The sequence below is a fragment of the Mobula hypostoma genome, chromosome 23, assembly GCF_963921235.1.
Source record: "Mobula hypostoma chromosome 23, sMobHyp1.1, whole genome shotgun sequence".
Classification (NCBI taxonomy): domain Eukaryota; kingdom Metazoa; phylum Chordata; class Chondrichthyes; order Myliobatiformes; family Myliobatidae; genus Mobula; species Mobula hypostoma.
The window spans coordinates 8330271-8348328 of NC_086119.1; the positions used below are offsets into that span (position 1 = coordinate 8330271).

General features: G+C 43.3%; 1 protein-coding gene across 3 annotated transcripts in view; it reads left to right on the forward strand.

Annotated features, from left to right (window-relative positions):
* rad51c (RAD51 paralog C) overlaps nucleotides 1–18058 on the forward strand; it is a 32476-nt gene that overhangs the window by 5935 nt on the left and 8483 nt on the right. For all 3 annotated transcript variants that reach the window (XM_063031890.1, XM_063031891.1, XM_063031889.1), the window contains exons 4-7: nucleotides 1554–1687; nucleotides 12383–12514; nucleotides 14021–14087; nucleotides 17002–17062. In XM_063031890.1, the coding sequence (XP_062887960.1) occupies nucleotides 1554–1687; nucleotides 12383–12514; nucleotides 14021–14087; nucleotides 17002–17062 (394 nt within the window). The remainder of the gene's footprint in view (nucleotides 1–1553; nucleotides 1688–12382; nucleotides 12515–14020; nucleotides 14088–17001; nucleotides 17063–18058) is intronic.

The window sequence follows — 18058 nt, forward strand, 5'->3', positions numbered from 1 at the left end:
TCTGTAAAGAGCCTAGATAATGTACTTACCCTAGCTTTATTTGTTGCATGTATATCAAAATATACAGTGAAATGCATCACTTGTTTCGAAGCTGTGCTTTGGGCAGCCCACCATGCTTCCAGCACTAGCATAGCATGCCCTCAACTTACTAACCTGTACATCTTTGGAATGCGAGAGGAAACTAGAGCACCTGGATGAACCCTGTGTGGTCGCAGGGAGAACGTACAAGCAGAGAGTGGTGGCAATTGAAAACCGATTGCTGATCACTGGTGCTGTAAGGACATGTACAGTGCCTGTTGTTGGCATTCTGCTCATCCTCAATGCCCCAGCACGATGATGGTGATTGTCCATCAGATCCTCTCTTTATCCCATGTCCTTTGCAAGGTTGTTGATTGTGGATTTGGAGTTGTGGGGGGGGGGGTGTAATTTTGTTTCAACGCAGTGAGATTTTAATGTGGAATATGCTGCCTGAGAGGGCAGTGGAAGGAGCTTAAATGGTGGGACTTTCAAAAGAGGTTGCATGTTTGTAAAAGAAAAATGTGCTATCCTATGGTGAAAGAATGGGAGAAAAGAATTAAAAGAGCAACTCAGAGCCAGCTGAATGGGTTCAGATGCGAAATACTGGTGCAGAAAGGAATAAACAGTCAGTGTTTCAGGCTGAGACCTTCAAAGTTCAAAAGTAAATTTATTATCAAAGTACATATATGTCACTATATACAGCCCTGAGATTCATTTTCCTATGGGCATACTCAATAAATCAGTAATAGAATAATAACCATAACACAATCAATGAAAGACCGCTTCTTAAGGTTTTCTTCTGTTGAATGACCATGTTGAAACTTTGCTTTCTCTAAAGTCCTTTCACAACTGCAGGATACCCCAATGCACCTCACAACCACTGGAGTACTCGAACAGCAGGGAAACGAGCATTCATTTTCCTGAGCTCAAAGACAGTAGTTCTTGAATCTCAAATTTAGCCCTGCTGACCGGGATGTTAGAGGAAACCTGGGATTGGTTTGGTTCTGCTGGTGGGCCTTACTCTCTGACAAATTGGGAGAAGTGGGGAGGAAGAGGTACTGATCTGCCATGTCTCTCCCCCTCCCCTTCCCTCAATGGATATGCTGTGCATTAAAAAGACAGCCTCAGAAAAGTCAATACATGCATCCTGAGGTTCTCATACAGAATCATGAGAATTAAGAGACCGTACTTCCTTTGAGTTTAGAAGATTAAAAATTATTATTAAGATTTCATTCCTCCCACCTTCTTATTTTGGCTCCTGCCCACTTCCTTTCCAGTCCTGATGAAGGGTCTCGGCCCAAAATATCAACTGTTTATTCCCCTCCATAGCTGCTGAGTTCCTCCAACTTTTTTTTATGTTGCTTGAGAGCCCAGCTTTTTCCTGTGGCAGAAGGAGTCCAGAAAGAGGGATTGAGAGGCACTTCCATCTCTCCCATGGGAAGGAAGTCAGAACTTTTTGAGGCTCTAGCAAGGGGGGATGGGAGGGAGGTCAAAAACAAATGCCAAAACTGAGAATGATGGCTTTTGCCCCACAGCCCAGCGAGAGGCAGTCGAAGAGTTCTCTGTCTCAAGCATCCTCTCCCGCATTTACTACTTCCGTTGCCATGACTACGTAGAGCTACTGGCTCAGGCTCACCTGCTGGATGACTTCCTAGCTGAACATCACAAGGTAAGGTGTGGTTACCATCCAAATAATTCCTTGCAGATAAAGCTGTTGGGATTATCTCCTTCCTTGAGTCACTAGTCCTTCTGGCAAAGGCCACCTCTGTGCTGATGGGCAGAGAGTTCCAGGAGTTAGGATGAAGGAATGGACAGGGAGATGTAGGTGTCCCTGCTCCTCCAGTGAGGCAGAGATCATGGGCTCAGTAGGTTTGCAGTTTCAAGGGATGAGGCAACGTTATGGAATTTAAAAGTGCAAACAGGCTGTTCCGTCCTGTGGAGGACAGTGCCAGGGTCTTGGGGCAGCCCAGCATTGGCCATCAGAGACTGGAGGGAGGAGATTCTCACAAAGTACCGATGACTCTCAGCATCCACCTTTACAACCTCATCATGAATGGCAGCTTTGAAATAGGGGGAGGTCACTCAGCCCATTGGGTCTGTGGCACCATTTATTTCTGCTGAGGTTTACTTGTAGGTCAGCCTTATTGGTGGCAGAATGTGTAGCTATACTTGTGGACTGCCCCCAGCACATCCTTGGGTGTGTTGGTTATTAATGCAAACGATGCATTTCCCTATCAAGTGTACATATACTGTACATATAATGCTGGTAGAGAGAGTTTTATTTGGTTTTTTAGCGCTGGAAATAGTTACATTCCGACACGTCTCATTAGCGGGGCAGCAGTATGGTCGCATTGTTTATTCCAGGGACCAGCTGATTGCGCTTATGCCGGCTGGTTTAGTGAGCAGAGCGGCGGACACCCCTGCTGAAATCTGGAGGAAAACACACAGAGGATGCAGAGGGGGATCACAAAGGCGAGGAAAGAGGACCGGGTCGAGACAACAGAGTCTTATGGAGAAGAGGAGTTCGGTGGGTAATAAAATTGTTGAGTTGATGGCGCTAGCCAGGCGTTAGAGAACATTTCGGGAGTGCAGTGTTATGTGTTTTACTGGGGCTGCACGAGGACATGCCCGACCAAAACTTTTCCATGGAGGGCTTCCAGACCGTTCGGGCTGACCGGAAGTGCACTGAGAGCGGTAAGCGTAAAGGAGTTGGGGGCTTATTGTTCTGGTTAACAATGGATGGTGCAATCCGGGTCATATTACGATCGAGGAATGTGTTTGTAGACCGGATACTGAACTTTTTGCTGTTGGACTCCGGCCGTATTCCACCGAGATACAACACTGGGCGTCACGGGAGGTTGTTCCTGCCTGTGGCCATCGACCTTTGCAGCTCCTCCCGTGGAGGGTCAGACACCCTGAGCCAATAGACTGGTCCTGGACTTATTTCCATCTGGCATAGTCTGCATATTGTTGTTTGATTGTTTGTGGTTTTTGTATTGCTATATTTATGCTCTATTCGTGGTTGGTGCGGCTGTAACGAAACCCAATTTCCCTCGGGATCAATGAAGTATATCTATCTATCTATCTAGAACACATCACCCAGTTTGCAATGAAAGAGAAGATTGGTAGTTCAGGTTGGCTGCTTGTTTGTAGGGTTTATGCTCTGTTCGTGGTTGGTGTGGCTGTAACGAAACCCAATTTCCCTCGGGATGAATAAAGTATATCTATCTATCTATTTTGTACCTATGATAGATAAATCTGAATCTGAGCTTGTATCCCTCTCCTCTTTAACTAGCAGCCTCAGTCATAAAAGCTTCAAGAATCCCCCAGCATATTCCCTCATTCCAGAATCCCTCATTCATTTCTGTGCTTCCTGATACTCATTTCCAAATAGTCTGCCTTTCATTTTATCTTCTGTGTGCCTTGTTCTTGATTGCCTTATCAGAGGAAATGTTTTCTTTGTACTTGCTTCAGAGAGGAAACATTCATGGGGCAAAGGAGGAAGATTTCTATAACTTGGCTTCTTTCTGTCAGTCCCACTGCAGGGTCAGTGTCAAGTTTCTTGTCCTACACACAATTACGTGAAACGGCTCCAGTCTGCTAGATGTCGCCCACTCACTAGCTACTTCAAGCAGTGAATTACAATCACTGAAGTAGTGAGTGAGAGAATAACACCTTGCAGAAAGAGAACCATTTGAAAACTGCCTTGCTGAGAATTTAAGCCAATAAAAAGAAAGGAGGTGTAAGCAGAGTGGCCATTGTTAGAGTGAGAGTGGTCTGGCTTTGGCTCAACAAACTTTGGATGAAAACAGGCTTGGGCTAGCACAGATGCAGGCACTAAGTAAGTTTCCAGTAAGATTTATTTTCTGTTAGTACACAGCTGGTGCACTGACAATGGGTCCCGAGTTAGTGGTATGTTTCTTGTGTGAAATGTGGGATTTTGGGAGACCTTCAGTCTTCCTGATAACTACATCTGCCTGGAGTGCACTGAGTTACAGCTCCTTAGAGATCATGTTAAGAAACTAGAGCTGTAGCTTGATGACCCTCAGCTCCTACGGAAAATGAGGTGATAGATGGGAGCTACAGGAAGATAGTTACCCCTAGATTGCAGGAGGTCAGTATCTGTGTGACTGTCAGGCGAGGGAAGGGGAATGGGTAGCCAGTGCAGAGTACCCCTGGGGCTGTTTTCCTCAATAATAAGTATACTGCTTTGGATACTGCTGGGTGGACGACCTACTAGGGAGATGCCGCAGCGAGCAGGTCTCTTGCACAGAGATTGGCTCTGTGGCTCAGGAGGGAAGGAGGGAGAAGAGACAATCTGTAGAGCTAGGGGATTCATAGTTAGGGGAACAGAAAGGAAGTACTGTGGACAAAACAGAATTCCTGGATGGTTTGTTGCCTCCCAGGTGCCAGGATCAGGGAAATCTCAGATTGAGTCCACAGCATTGTTTAGTGGGAGAGTGAGCAGCCAAAGGTGTTGTCTATGTCAGTACCAATGACATGGGTAGGATGGGTGAAGATGTCCTACAAAGTGAGTTCAGGGAGTTAGGTGCTAAGTTAAAGGACAGGGCCTCCTGGGCTGTGATCTCAGGATTGCTACCCGTGCTAGTGCTAGTGAGGTCAGAAATAGGATGATCATACAGTTTAAATCATGACTAAGGAGTTGGTGCAGGAGGGAGTGCATATTTTTGGATCATTGGGCTCTCTTCCAGGGAAGATGGGACTTGTGCAGAAGGGATGGTTTGCACCTAAACTGGAGGGAGACTAATATCATAGTAGGAAGGTTTGTTAATGCTGCACGGTAGGGTTAAAATTAGAGTTGCAGGGGGATGGGAACTTGAATGCCAGAACAGATAGTGGAGTGTTTGTGGAGAACGATGTTTTTAAACTTACGTACAGGGTTAGGAATCAAAAGGTTGAGCATGGTGGGACTAATAGTCTGAGCTGTGTATATTTCAATGCATGGAATATTGTAGGAAAGGTGGTTGAGCTTAGGGCATAGATCAGCACATGAAATTATGGCATTATAGCCATTAGTGAGCCTTGGTTTCAGGAGGTGCAGGACTGGCAGTTCAATATTCTGGATTCCATTGCTTTAGACGTGATAGAGTGGAGGAGTTAAATGGGGAGGGTCGGCATTACCAGGCAGGAAAAATGTCATGGCAGTGCTCAGTCTGGAAAGCTCGTCTAGTGAGACTTTGTGGGTAGAAATAAGGAATAAGAAAGGTATGACCATCTTAATAGGATTATATTATAAACCACCAAACAGTCACTGGGATTTAGAGGAGCAAATTTATAAGAGAGATTGCAGACTGTTCCAAGAAGCACAAGGTAGGTGATTTTAAACTTTCCACATATTGACTGGGACTCCCATACTGTAAAAGGGTTAGATGGGAAAGAATTTGTCAAATATGTTCAGAAAAATTTCCTTAATCAGTACATAAAGTCCCAACTAGAGAGAGAGTGATACCCGATCTTCTATTAGGGAATGAGAAGACAGGTGAAAGGTTTGTGTAGGGGAACACTTTGCATCTAGTGATCATAATGCCATTAGTTTCAAGGGAATTATGGAGAAGGATAGATCTGGTCCACAGGTTGAGATTCTAAATTGGAGAAAAACAATTTTGATGTTATTAGAAAGAATATGGCAAATGTGGATGGGGATAGATTGTTTTCTGGCAAAGGTGTACTTGGTGAGTAGGAGGCCTTCAAAAGTGTAATTTTGAGAGTACAGAGTTTGCATGTTCCTCTCAGAATAAAAGGCAAGGATAACAGGTTTATGGAACCATAGTTTTCAAAAGATTTTGAGGCCCAGGTTTTAAAAGAAAAAGGAGGTGCATAGCAGGTATAGGCAGGCAGGAACAAATGAGGTTCTTGAGGGGTATCAGAAATGCAAATGAATACTTGAGAAGGAAATCAGGAGGCCTAGAAGAAGACACAAGGTTGCTTGAGCAGACAAGGTGAAGGAGAATCCTAAGGGCTGCTACAGATATATTAAAAGCAAAAGGATAGCAAAAGACAACATTAGTCCTCTGGAAGATTAGAGTGGTAATCTATGTGTGGAGCTGAAAGAGATAGAGATCTTAAATGAACTTCTTGCATTGGTATTTACTTGGGAGACAAACACAAAATCTATGGGTGTGAGGCAATGCAGTGGTCAGATCATGGACCTTAAACAGATTACAGAGAAGGTGTTTGCTGATTTGAAGCAAATCAAGGTGGATAAATCCCCAGAGCTTGACAAGGTGTTCCCTCAGACCCTACGGGAGGCAAGTGCAGAAACTGCAAGAGCCCTAGCAGAGATATTGAAGTCATCCTTAGCCACAGGTGAGATGCCAGAGGATTGGAGAAAAGTTTAATCATGTTCCATTGTTTAAGAAAGGATCTAAGAATAAGCCAGCAAAATTATAAGCCAGTGAGCCAGACATCAGTAAAGGGAAGGGATTCAAAAGGACTGGAAACATATTTATTTGGATAGACAGGGACTGATTAGGGATAGTCAACATGGCTTTGTGTGTGGTATCTAACCAATATTACAGTTTTTCAAGGAAGTTACCAGGAAAGTTGATAAAGGCAAGGCAGTGGATGTTGCCTACATGGACCTTAGCAATGCTTTTGACAAGTTCCTGTATGGAAGATTGGTCAAGAAGTTTCAGTTGCTTCACATTCAAGATGAGTTAGTAAATTGGATTTAGATATTGGCTTTGTGGGAGAAGACAGAGAGTGGTGGTAAAAGGTTGCCTCTCTGACTGGATGCCTGCGACTAGCGGTGTGCTGCAGTGATCGGTGCTGGGTTCTTTGTTGTTGGTCAACTATATCAATGATCTGGATTATAATGTGATAAACTCAATCAACAAGTTTGTAGATGACACCAAAGTTGGGGGTGTATTGGATAGTGTTGAAGACTATCAAAGTTTGTAACAGGATCTGGACCAGATGAAAAAATGGGCTAAAAAAATGGCAGATGGAATTTAATGCAGACAAGTGCAAGTTGTTGCACTTTGGGAGGACCAACCAGGGTAGGTCTTATACAGTGAGTGGTTGGGCACTGAGGAGAACAGAGGGATTTGGGAATACAGATCTATAATTCCTTGAAAGTGGCATCACAGATACAGTAGATAAGGTCATAAAGCTTTTGGCACATTGGTCTTCGTAAATCAATGTAATGAGTACAGGAGTTGTGATGTTATGTTGAAATTGAATAAGATATTGGTGAGGCCTAATTTGGAGTACTGCGTGCAGTTTTGGTCACTTGCCTACAGGAAAGATGCAAATTAGTTTGAAAGAATGCAGAGAAAATTTATAAGGATATTGCTGGGACTTGAGGACCTGAGTTATAGTGGAAAATTTAATAGGTTAGGACTTTATTTCCTGGAAAATTGAGGAGAAATTTGATAGACTTGTACCAAATTATGAGGGGCATAGAGTAAATGCAAGCCAGCTTTTTCCACTGAGGTTAGGTGAGTCTACAACTAGAGGTTGTGGGTTAGGGGTAAAATATGAAATGTTTAAGGGAAACATGAAGGAGAGCATCTTCACTAAGAGGGCGGTGAGAGTGTGGAATGAGCTGCCTGCGCAAGTGGTGGATGTGGGGGTGATACTTCTATAGGTACATGGATGAGAGGGGTATGGAATGCTCTGCTCTGGGTGCAGGTCGATGGAACTAGGTAGGTTCATGGTTCAGCACAGGCTAGGTGGGCTGGAAGGCCTGTTTCTGTGCTGTAGTGTTCTATGACTCTATATAAACAGGTGCAGTGAAAAACGCAGCATCATCATAGGCACATAACATCATATTAGTAGCATTCTTAAGAAACAAATTGTATGCAATTTTTACAAGAAACGACACAATTAGAACGCAATTAAGAAAAATCCATTTTAGTCAAAGAGATCAAGGTGGTCGTAGTGTAACTGAATTGTAGTGAACATGAGGAAATCTTGAGCAACACACACACAATATTGGAGGAACTCAGCAGGACAGGCAGCATTTATGAAAGAGAATGGACAGTCAACATTTCGGGCCAAATTCCTTTATCAGTGGTTAGGGTTGTGCTGATTGCCTCAAGAACCAAATGGTTGAAGGGAAGTTGTGGGTCTTCAAGCTTCTGTAGCTCCTTCCCAAAACATTGACTATTCTTTTCCCACGCTGATGCTGCTTGACTGCTCAGTGCCTCCCGTGTGTTTTTGTTGCTTCAGATTCCAGCACCTGGACTCTTCTTGTACCCTTGTACAATATTCCTTTCCCCTCTAACTATCTAGCTCTTACAGTCAAGATCCCTCAGTATCTGCAGAGTTCAGTGGAAGGCAGTACATTGCAACACATAATAAAAACTGTAAATTACAGTGTGTATATATTCCTGAATCATTGAGTGTGCGCCTTTAGGCTCCTGTATCACCACCTCGATGATAGCAATGAGAAGAGGACATGTCCTGGGTGATGGGGGTCCTTAAGAATGGATGCTACTTTTTTGAGGCATTGCTCCTTGAAGATGTCCTTGTCCTGAATGCTGGGGAGCATCCCAGCATCTTTGCTTCCTGATACTCATTTTCAACCTATGGACTCACTTTCAAGAACTCTTCATCTCATGATGTCAATAATTATTGCTTATTATTATTTCATTTTTTTTGTATCTGCATAGTTTGTTATCTTGCACATTGGTTGTTTGTCCATCTTGTGTGTAGTTTTTCATTGATTCTTTTGTGTTTCTTTGTATTTGCTGTGAATTCCTACAAGAAAATGAATCTCAAGGTTGTATTTGGTGATGTATATGTGCTTTGATAATTTTACTGTGAACTATGTGGAGCACTGTCTTAAGAAAGCAGCATCTATCATCAAGGACTCCCATCATCCATGCCGTATCCTCTTCTCACTGCTATCATCAGGCAAGAGCCTTGAGTCCCACACCACCAGGTTCAGGAACTGATATTACCTTTCAACCATCAAGCTCCTGAATCAGTGTGGATAACTTCACTCACCTCAACTTTGAACTGACTCCACAACCTACAGACCCACTTTCAAGGTCTCTACAACTCATGTTTCCAGCATTATTTATCTACTTTTTTAATTATTTGCTCACTTGGTCCTTTGCACACTGGTTGTTTGACAATCATTGGTATTTTTGGTTTTTCGTTGATTCTGTTGTATTTCATTGTTTTCCTGTGAATGTCAGCAAGGAAATGAATCTCTGGGTAGTATATGGTGACATATATGTGCTTAGATAATTAACTTTGAACTTCTTTCCTCTTTCTGTTATCCTGCTGCATTAATTCTTTTCATCTATCTAAACACTCTTCAAATTCCTAAGCTCGTGGGAATACATACCATATTTTTAGAATCTGCATTTGTAACTTAAGTTTGTAACCCAGTGTTCTTTCAGCTGAATCTGTGATTCCAAGATTCATCTTCCTCCTGTGATGACTAAAGCTGAACAATTCCAGGTGACATCTGACCATGTAACTTCCCCTGCCTTGTCTGCTTGCCTCTAAGGTAAAAGGCCAGCATCCACTGCAATATTTTCATTCTTGTTTTGTATCCTTTGGTTCATTTCTATATCCACTCCTCTTTATTTCTTAAGTTACCTATTTTAAGATCTCAGTGTAGAGCAATGTAAGTTAAAAGAAAATTACGTGAAATGAATTATACCCATGTGACTTAATTAACCTATTAACCATTACATCTTTGCAATGTGGAGAAAACCAGAGCACCCAAAGGAAACCCACATGGGCACAAAATAAACTTTGCAGACACTGGCGGGAGTAGAACCCTGGTCTATGGTGCTATAATAACGTTAAAGCACCAACCGCTATGCTACCACGCCACCTTTAAATTGGTTAGATCTTTGCTGGATCACAAAATAATGCACAGCTTGAATTTCTCTGCACAAGCACAAGCTGGGACTCTTCTCTTAAACTTGGATGGAGTTCCAGCTTCAGCTGCTCACTTTGGCCACTGGAGGTGGGGCTCTGACACAAACTGAGCACTGTCTGAGATTAGTCAATGTGGCCACTGGGTGGAGCCCTGGGCTCAGTGTGGCTATTAGATGCTTTGCAATCTGGCTCATAGCTCAAGATCTGCAGTTTTTTAACAAAATGATTCCTAAGATTTGCTACAGGAGCATCATCAGACAGAACACCAAACCACATCAGGGGAATAATTAAGGCACCTGAACCAGTTTGAGGAAAAAGCTTTAGATCTATAAGGGTATGTTAAAAGTGAAGAGGAGATAAAGGGAGGGGAAGCTCGAGCTCAGGGCCCAGACTGTTGTCAATTGTAACAGAGCAAAAGTTTGAGGTATTAATTAGGCCATAGTTGGAGTACTCTGTACAGTTCTGGTCACCACATAATAGGAAAGATGTGACTGCATTGGAAGGGCACAGAGGGGATTCCCACCTTTGCCTGGAGTGAGGTCGCCTCAGCTATGAGGAGAGGCTAGGTTTGTTTTCTGTGGAGTGGAGAAGACAGAGCCGGGATGTGATTGAAGTATACAAATGGAGCTGAATAAATGGAATAGTAGGAAGTTTTACCCCCTTAGCAGAGGTGTCTATAAACAGAAGGCAAGAGATGAGAGACAGAGTGGTCGAAATCTGGAATGCACCATCTGAGGGGGGCAGATACATTAAGTTCAAGAGGTGGTTAGCTGAGCACTTAAAAGGCTCCTGACGGAGTGCAGGAGAATGGTGTTAGTATATGTGGGTGGAGATAATAAATTCCATCCCTTGTCTCCCTCTTTTTAATACTGGCTGTCTTTAAGTCCAAGAGTAGGGTCTCAACTCAAAGCCTCCTCTGTCCAATTCCCTCTATAGATACTGTCTAACCCACAGTTTCTTCAGCATTTGGGGTGTTGTGTTAGGTAGGTACTTGGTGGCTAGCACCGACACGGTGGGCTGAAAGGCCTGATTCCATGTCACCAAGATCCTATCAGTGGGAGAGAACACTGGGAATATTCAGCGGCTGTGGGGGGATCTGTAGGTAGAGACAGAGGAGATCAGAATTGGGACCAGTTTAGGAATCCAACCTGTTTTACATTGCATAGAAGGGTGAGGGGTGGTGAAGGGGAAATGAGTATCTGTGATGGGGTGGAGAGCAAAAGAGATTGTGGTATAGTGCTGGTGGAGAGAAGGTACTTTTGCCCTGTTAATCAGTTGATCTGTGCAGGAGATGTGAGCGGAAGTCAAATGAAAACAGAACCATGGCTGATTTCTCTTTGTCCCCATTCTCCCACCTTCTCCCCATAACCTTCTCCCCATAACCCTTAACCTTCTTACCAACCAGCAACTTGTGTATCTCTTAAACACACCCACTGACTTGGCCACCACAACCATACCTCATGTCAGCAACGTCACATCACAAATATGATAGTAGTATTCAATAGGCAGATGGGTATGCAGGGAATGAATAGATATCAAACCTCAAAGTAAATTTATTATCAAAGTATTTGTATGTTAACATGTACTACACTGAAATTCACTTTCTCACAGATTATATATATATATACTGACAAACTGAAAAAGAAGACAAAATGCAAATAAAGTATAATACAGAGAACGAGTTGTAGAGTCCTTGAAAGTGAGTCTTATCATAGGCATCCGTTAGTCTCATGAGACCATGAATTTGCACCTTGGAAGATACCCAGGACACAGGCCTGGGCAAGGTTGTATGGAAGACTGGCAGTTGCCCATGCTGCAAGTCTCCCCTCTCTACACCACCGGTGTTATCCAAGGGAAGGGCATTAGGACCAATACAGCTTGGGACCAGTGTTGTCGCAGAGCAATGTGTGGTTAAGTGCCTTGCTCAAGGACGCAACACTGCCTCAGCCAAGGCTCGAACTAGCGACCTTCAGATCACTAGACGAACGCCTTAACCACTTGGCCACAGGCCAACACTAAAGTGAGTCTGTAGGTTATGGAATCAGTTCAGTGTAGTGAATGAAGTTATCCACGCTGGCTCAGGATGATTGTAGTGAAATAACTGTTCTTGAAGCTGGTGGTGTGGGACCTAAGGTTTCTGTACCTCCTGCCCGATGGTAGTAGTGAGAAGAGCACACGTCCTGGATTGTGGGGGTCTTTGTAGGTAGAAAAGGTGTCGTTTGTGTTCAGCACATACTTTGTGGGCTGAAGGGCCTTTTAGATTGTGAGAGTAAGTAACAAATTCGGGGTTGGAGGAAATCAGGAGTGGCTGGACCCATGATTAAGGTTGTTTCTGAATTGGGAGCTGGTGCAGCAGGGAGAGCAGAGGGAGGTTCAATACTGCCAGGTCTCCCTCATTAACCTGCCCCTGAGAATTGTTCCCTCCCAGAAGTGAATCTTGCTTGGAGATGGAATGTGGCCAGATTTTGAGGCTGATCTGTGTTCCATGTTGATTTTCTAGGTCCGGATTGTGGTAATTGACAGCATTGCGTTCCCGTTCCGCCACCACCTGGAGGACCTGTCGCTACGGACACGGTTACTGAATGGACTTGCTCAGCAGCTGATCACCATGGCCAACAAGCACAGTGTGGCAGTAAGTAAAACCTGGCATCTTGTCATCACCTAGGAGTGGAGTGGAGTGGCAGCAGCCAAACACAAATACCATTTATCCAGATCTTCCAGACTCCCCTTCAATACAAGGCCTATTTGGCTAGCAGAACTACTAATTTCCTTACAGCAAAGGCTATTCAGCCCAGTGAGTCAATGCCAGCTTTTAGAGTAATCTCATTCCCCCACAGATATTCCCTGTTATTAGTTCTCCCAACATATCCATCAATATGGATGTATTTAAACCAGAGGTTGATAGGTACTTAATTAGTAAGGGCACCAAAGATTATGGGGAGAAGGCAGGGGAATGTGTTTGAGAGGGAAAATAAATCAGCCATGATCAAATGGTGAAGCAGACTTAATGGGCCAAATTGTCTAATTCTGCTCCTATGTTTTATGGTCTAACTCTACCCAGATTCTGCTCACCCACATAACAGGGGTCAATTAACCTGTCCATCCACGTTTCTTTAGAAGATGGGATGGGATGAGATGAGAGCATGTGGAGGAAACCCTTGTGGTCATTGGGAGAGCGTTCAAACTCTACACAGACAGCACTGGAGGGTAGGATCAAACCGGAATCTCTGGAGCTACAAGGTAGTGGCTCTACTAGTTGTATCGAATGTGCTTCCAGACCAGGCTAGACCTCATTTTGGCCAAAGAGACATGAGAGACCTGCAGACACTGGAATCAATGGCAAAAAAAAGTAGCTGGAAGAACTCAGCAGGTCAGGCAGCATCTGTGCAAGCAGAGGGATAACGAACATTTTGTATCCTATTGAAGGGTCTTGACCTGAAGTATCAACCATCCCTTTGGCTCCACTTTGCCCTTTGCCTGACCCACTGAGTTCCTCCATGCAACTTCTTTAAAATCTTGTTTCAGTCAACCCTGTGTTGGAACTGGACTCAACAAAGTGACTTAATGCTAAATTGTTGCCCTTGACATCTGATGGAAAAGAGTAACCATTGAGAAAGACTGGATTATCCATTTGATGGTTCTGGGCCTGTACTTGGATTTTTGAAGAATGATGGGAGGATTTCATTGAAACCTATTGAATATTGAAAGGGATAGATAGAGTGGACGTGGAGAGGATGTTTCCTATGGGGGGGGGAGTCTAGGATCAGAGGGCACAGCCTCAGAATGTGTTCCTTTCGAACAAAGGTGAGGCAAAATTTCTTCAGCCAGTGGGTGATGAATCTGTGGAATTCATTGCCACAGGCGACTGTGGAGGCCAAGTCATTGAATATATTTAAAGCGGAGGTTGATAGGTTCTTAGTTAGCTAGAGCATCAAAGGTTACGGGGAGAAGGTAGGAGAATGAGATTGAGAGGGATAATAAATCAGACTCGATGGGCTGAATGACTTAATTCTGCTCTTACATCTTATGGTATTATCCTGATGACCTGGTTTTAGAGCTCTACTTCACCTGCCTCTTTTGAGTTGATAGATTATGTAAGTACATAACAAGCTTAATAGTTACTGTTGTCCTCTTCAAGGTGGTGCTGACCAACCAGATGACCACACGATTTGGAGAAGCCCAGTCCTCGTTGGTGCCTGCCCTCGGTGAGACTCTCCAGTTCCTTCTCTTTTTTTTGGTCTAGTTTTATATTAAAACAAGTGGTGCATCTTCCCTGGGCCACGGGATCTTGGTTATTTACCAGCTTTTCCTTCCCCTTCCCCAACAGCACACATACGTGCACTCACGTAGCAAAACAATTTGCATTTATATAGCACTTTAATTTAAATTATTCTACAGTAGTGATTGTTATCATGCTAAATTTGACATAAGCCAGGCAGATCTTGGGACAGGTAACCAATGACATAGTTAATGAGGTGGAGTTTTCCATATTATTTCCATATTTGCTTGTAGGATAGAAGAAGGCCCTTCAGCCCAACCAGACTGCAGGATCTCAGAACAGTCCCATTCCCCATTAATATTCCCTGTAATCTATTTTCCACCACATGACCATCAGTTCTGTTGTCCACAGAACCAGGGTGGATGGAAATTTACAACGGCTATTTATCCTACTAGCCTGTGAGTGTTTGGGATGTGCAAGGAATCTCACATGGGGGAGGAGGGGAAGGGGGGAGGCCAGGGAAGGATGACGGACATGTAAATTCCACTGAAATAGTGCAGGAGGTCCTGACTGAACCCAGTCGCTGGAACTGAGAGTCTTCAACTCTGTCAGCAGTCAAACTGTCCCACCCTAGTAGCGACGTAATAGAAGAGAGGAAGGGGAGAAGTTCATGAATGAAATTTCGGAGTTTAAATCCTTGGAATCTAATGGCAAGCCACCACGGTGTGCTGACATCCTGAGGTTCCAGAGGAGGTTCACAAGTATCATCCCAGGAATGAAAGGATTTATACATGAGGAATATTTGATGGCTCTAAGCATGTACTCACTGGAGCTGAGAAGAATGAGGAAGAATCTCATTGAGACCTATTGAAATGCTTTACAGCGCCAGTGATCCAAGTTCAATTCCATGCTGTCTGTAAGGAGTTTGTATGTTCTCCTCATGGCCACGGTGTTACCTCCCACATTTCAAAGATGTACGGGTTACGGTTAGTAGATTTAGGCATGCTATATTGACGCCAGAAGCTTGACGACTCTTGAGCTGCCCCCAGCACATCCTCAGACTGCTGGTTGTTGACACAAATGAAACATTTTACTGTAAGTCTAGAGCTACATGTGACAAAGCTATTCTTTAAAAGAAGTGGCAAACCATTATGTTCAGAACTGTTAAATACGGATAACAGGACCCTGTAACAGCATTCATAAAGGACTGGACTTGAATCTTACAAGCTGGTGGTCATACTTCCTTTTTTTTAAAAGGTCACATGTTTGGTATGGCTAGAATGACGCCGCCTTAATTTTGTGTATGTGTGTGCGTGTGTGATATTTGAATATTAAACTGATATAGTGAGTGGTTAATGATGAACATCCATTATTACCTTTATACTAGCATTTGAGTTCTTGGACTGCTATGTTAATCATTCGTTGTTTATAACAGGATAATGTTATCTAGTCAATAGCCAACAAGATATTCTAAAAAGTTTGGGCAAAGCTCGTCCTTGTAATGGAATCAGCTTATGTTCAAGTCCTCCCATGTCAATTTTCTTCATCTTCATAACTTTGTATTTTCTCGAGACTTAAAAAATGTTACAGTTACATAATTTATGCAAGTATTGTTGGACCAGTACTGTACAGCAGGCACAAATGCATGGTGCAAAGAGCAAAATCTTAGAACATTATCTATAAGATATCTTTTTTTTTAATTTTATTTTTATTTGGATAAGGAGTTCACAATTATCATGTACTTTTTTCACACATATAACCTTTTCCATTTTTTTTATATGTATAAAACTACAATTATTTATATATCTTATGGACAATATTGACAAATAATTTTCTCCCACGCCCTTAATTGTTCCAGTTTCATTGTTCACTCAGTAGAACCCAACGCTGTTTCTTTCTTTAACATAAAATGTCTGCCATTCTTCCTACAACTCCGTCTAAAAGTAAAGGTTTCACTCTGTCCTGGCTGTTACTTCTTTGTATTATTTGTCAGTGCCTCAACTGGAAAAAGCTTTCCTTCTCCCCATAGGTGCATTAATCATTCTGCAGTGTGTGTGGTTGAGAGGGAAAATGTTCGAGTTCAGTTCTCCTGTTACAGTTCACCCTGCCTTCCTACTCAGAGTAGAGTGAGTGTTGTACAGATTTTTCTTTCTCAGTATTATGTCACAAGCAAGGATTCTTAGCAGTGAGCTGGAGCAGAGGGATCATGGAGTCCAAGACCATAGAACCTACAATTTGATATGGTGGTTAAGAAGATGTACGCAGTGTTTGCTTTCATTGGTTGGGGCATTGAGTTCAAGAGATGCGAGGTAATGTTGCAGCTCTATAAAACTGGTTAGATCACACTTAGGATATTGTGTTCAGTTCTGGCTGCCTCATTATAGGAAAGGTGGAAGCTCTAGAGAGGCTGCAGAGGAGATTTACCAGGCTGCTGCCTGGATTGGAGAGTATGTCTTGTGAGGAAGGTGATTTTATCTTTGGGATGAAGGAGGATTAGAGGCATCTTGAAAAAGGTGTACAAGGTGGAATAAAATGGGCAGCCAGTGGCTTTTTTCCAGAATGGCAGTGGCTAGCACCATGTTTTTTTATTTTTCACAGGGTGTGATAAGTGCACGGAACACACTGTCAGAGGTGTTGGTAGAGGCAGATACATTAGGGATACTTAAGAGAATCTTAGATAGGCAGATGGAAGAAAGAAAAATGCAAGGCTAAGTGTGAGGTCTTAGATTGATCGTGGAGTAGGCTAAAAGATCAGCACAACGTTGTGAGTCAAAGAATCTGTAGTGTACTGTTCTATGTATTTTGTGGAAATTGTCCAAAGCTCCTCTGTCCCTTACATCTGTTACCCTGGGGCTAACTGAAGTCCAACCCCACCAATGATGGATTCTTGTTTTGTCTAGGTGAAAGCTGGGGTCACGCGGCCACCATTCGCTTAATTCTACGCTGGGAAGGCAAGCTGAGGTAAGAGGTGAATTGTTCAAGTTATGTATGAGGCAGCTGGATTAGGCTTAGTGAAATTGTCAGTCCTCAATGAGCTGGAAGACTTGGTCACTTCCAGTCTCGGAGGGGTGAACCATTTCAGTGTGAATAGACACTGCCTTGTTTCTGATATGTTGCACTGTCCAAGTGATAATAACAAGGGTGAGTTGGCATCACCTGCCAGCTTGTACTCCTTCCCTTCCTTCTATCTTTTTATTCTAGTTTCTTTCCTCTTCCCAGTCCCAATGAAGGAGTTGGCCCGCAATGTCGACACTTTGTTCCCATCTATAGATGCTGCCTGACTTGCTGAGCTCCTTCAGCATTTTGTCTGTGTTGCTGAAGATTTCCAGCATCTGCAGAATCTCTTGTGTTTAAGGTTCTTATATGAACTCATCCCATTTGCCTGAATTTGGCCCATATTCCTGCAAACCCTTCCTTTCTGTGTACCTGTCCAGGTGCCTTTTAAATGTTGATGTACCTGCCCCAACTACTTCATCCATCAGCTCCCTCCATGTACTGACCACCCTCTTGTTCCTCTCCTCTCACCCTAAATCTGTGTCCTCTAGTTCTTGATTCCCTAACCGTGGAGAAAACAATTGTGTGGATTCACCTTATAATTTTATAGAGCTTTGCAAGATCTCCCCTTATTCTCCAGCACTCCAATGAATAAAGTCCCAAGCATCTCATCCTCTCACAGTAACTCAGTTCCTCAAGTCCCAGCAGAAATGTCTTCAGGCAGAAGGAGGTGAACCTGTGAAATTCTCTACCACAGTGGAGGCTGGTTAATCTGTGTGCATTTAAGGTAGTTTACCAGACATCAAGGGGCGTAGGGAGAGAACAGGAACATAAGCAAAGATGGTAATTATACTGAATAGCAGAACAAGTTAGAAGGGCTGAATGGTGTAATCCTATTTTCTGTGTAAGATGCTGCCCCTCTGGTCACTGCTGCTTACTAAGGGTTGCTCACTGGCATGAAAT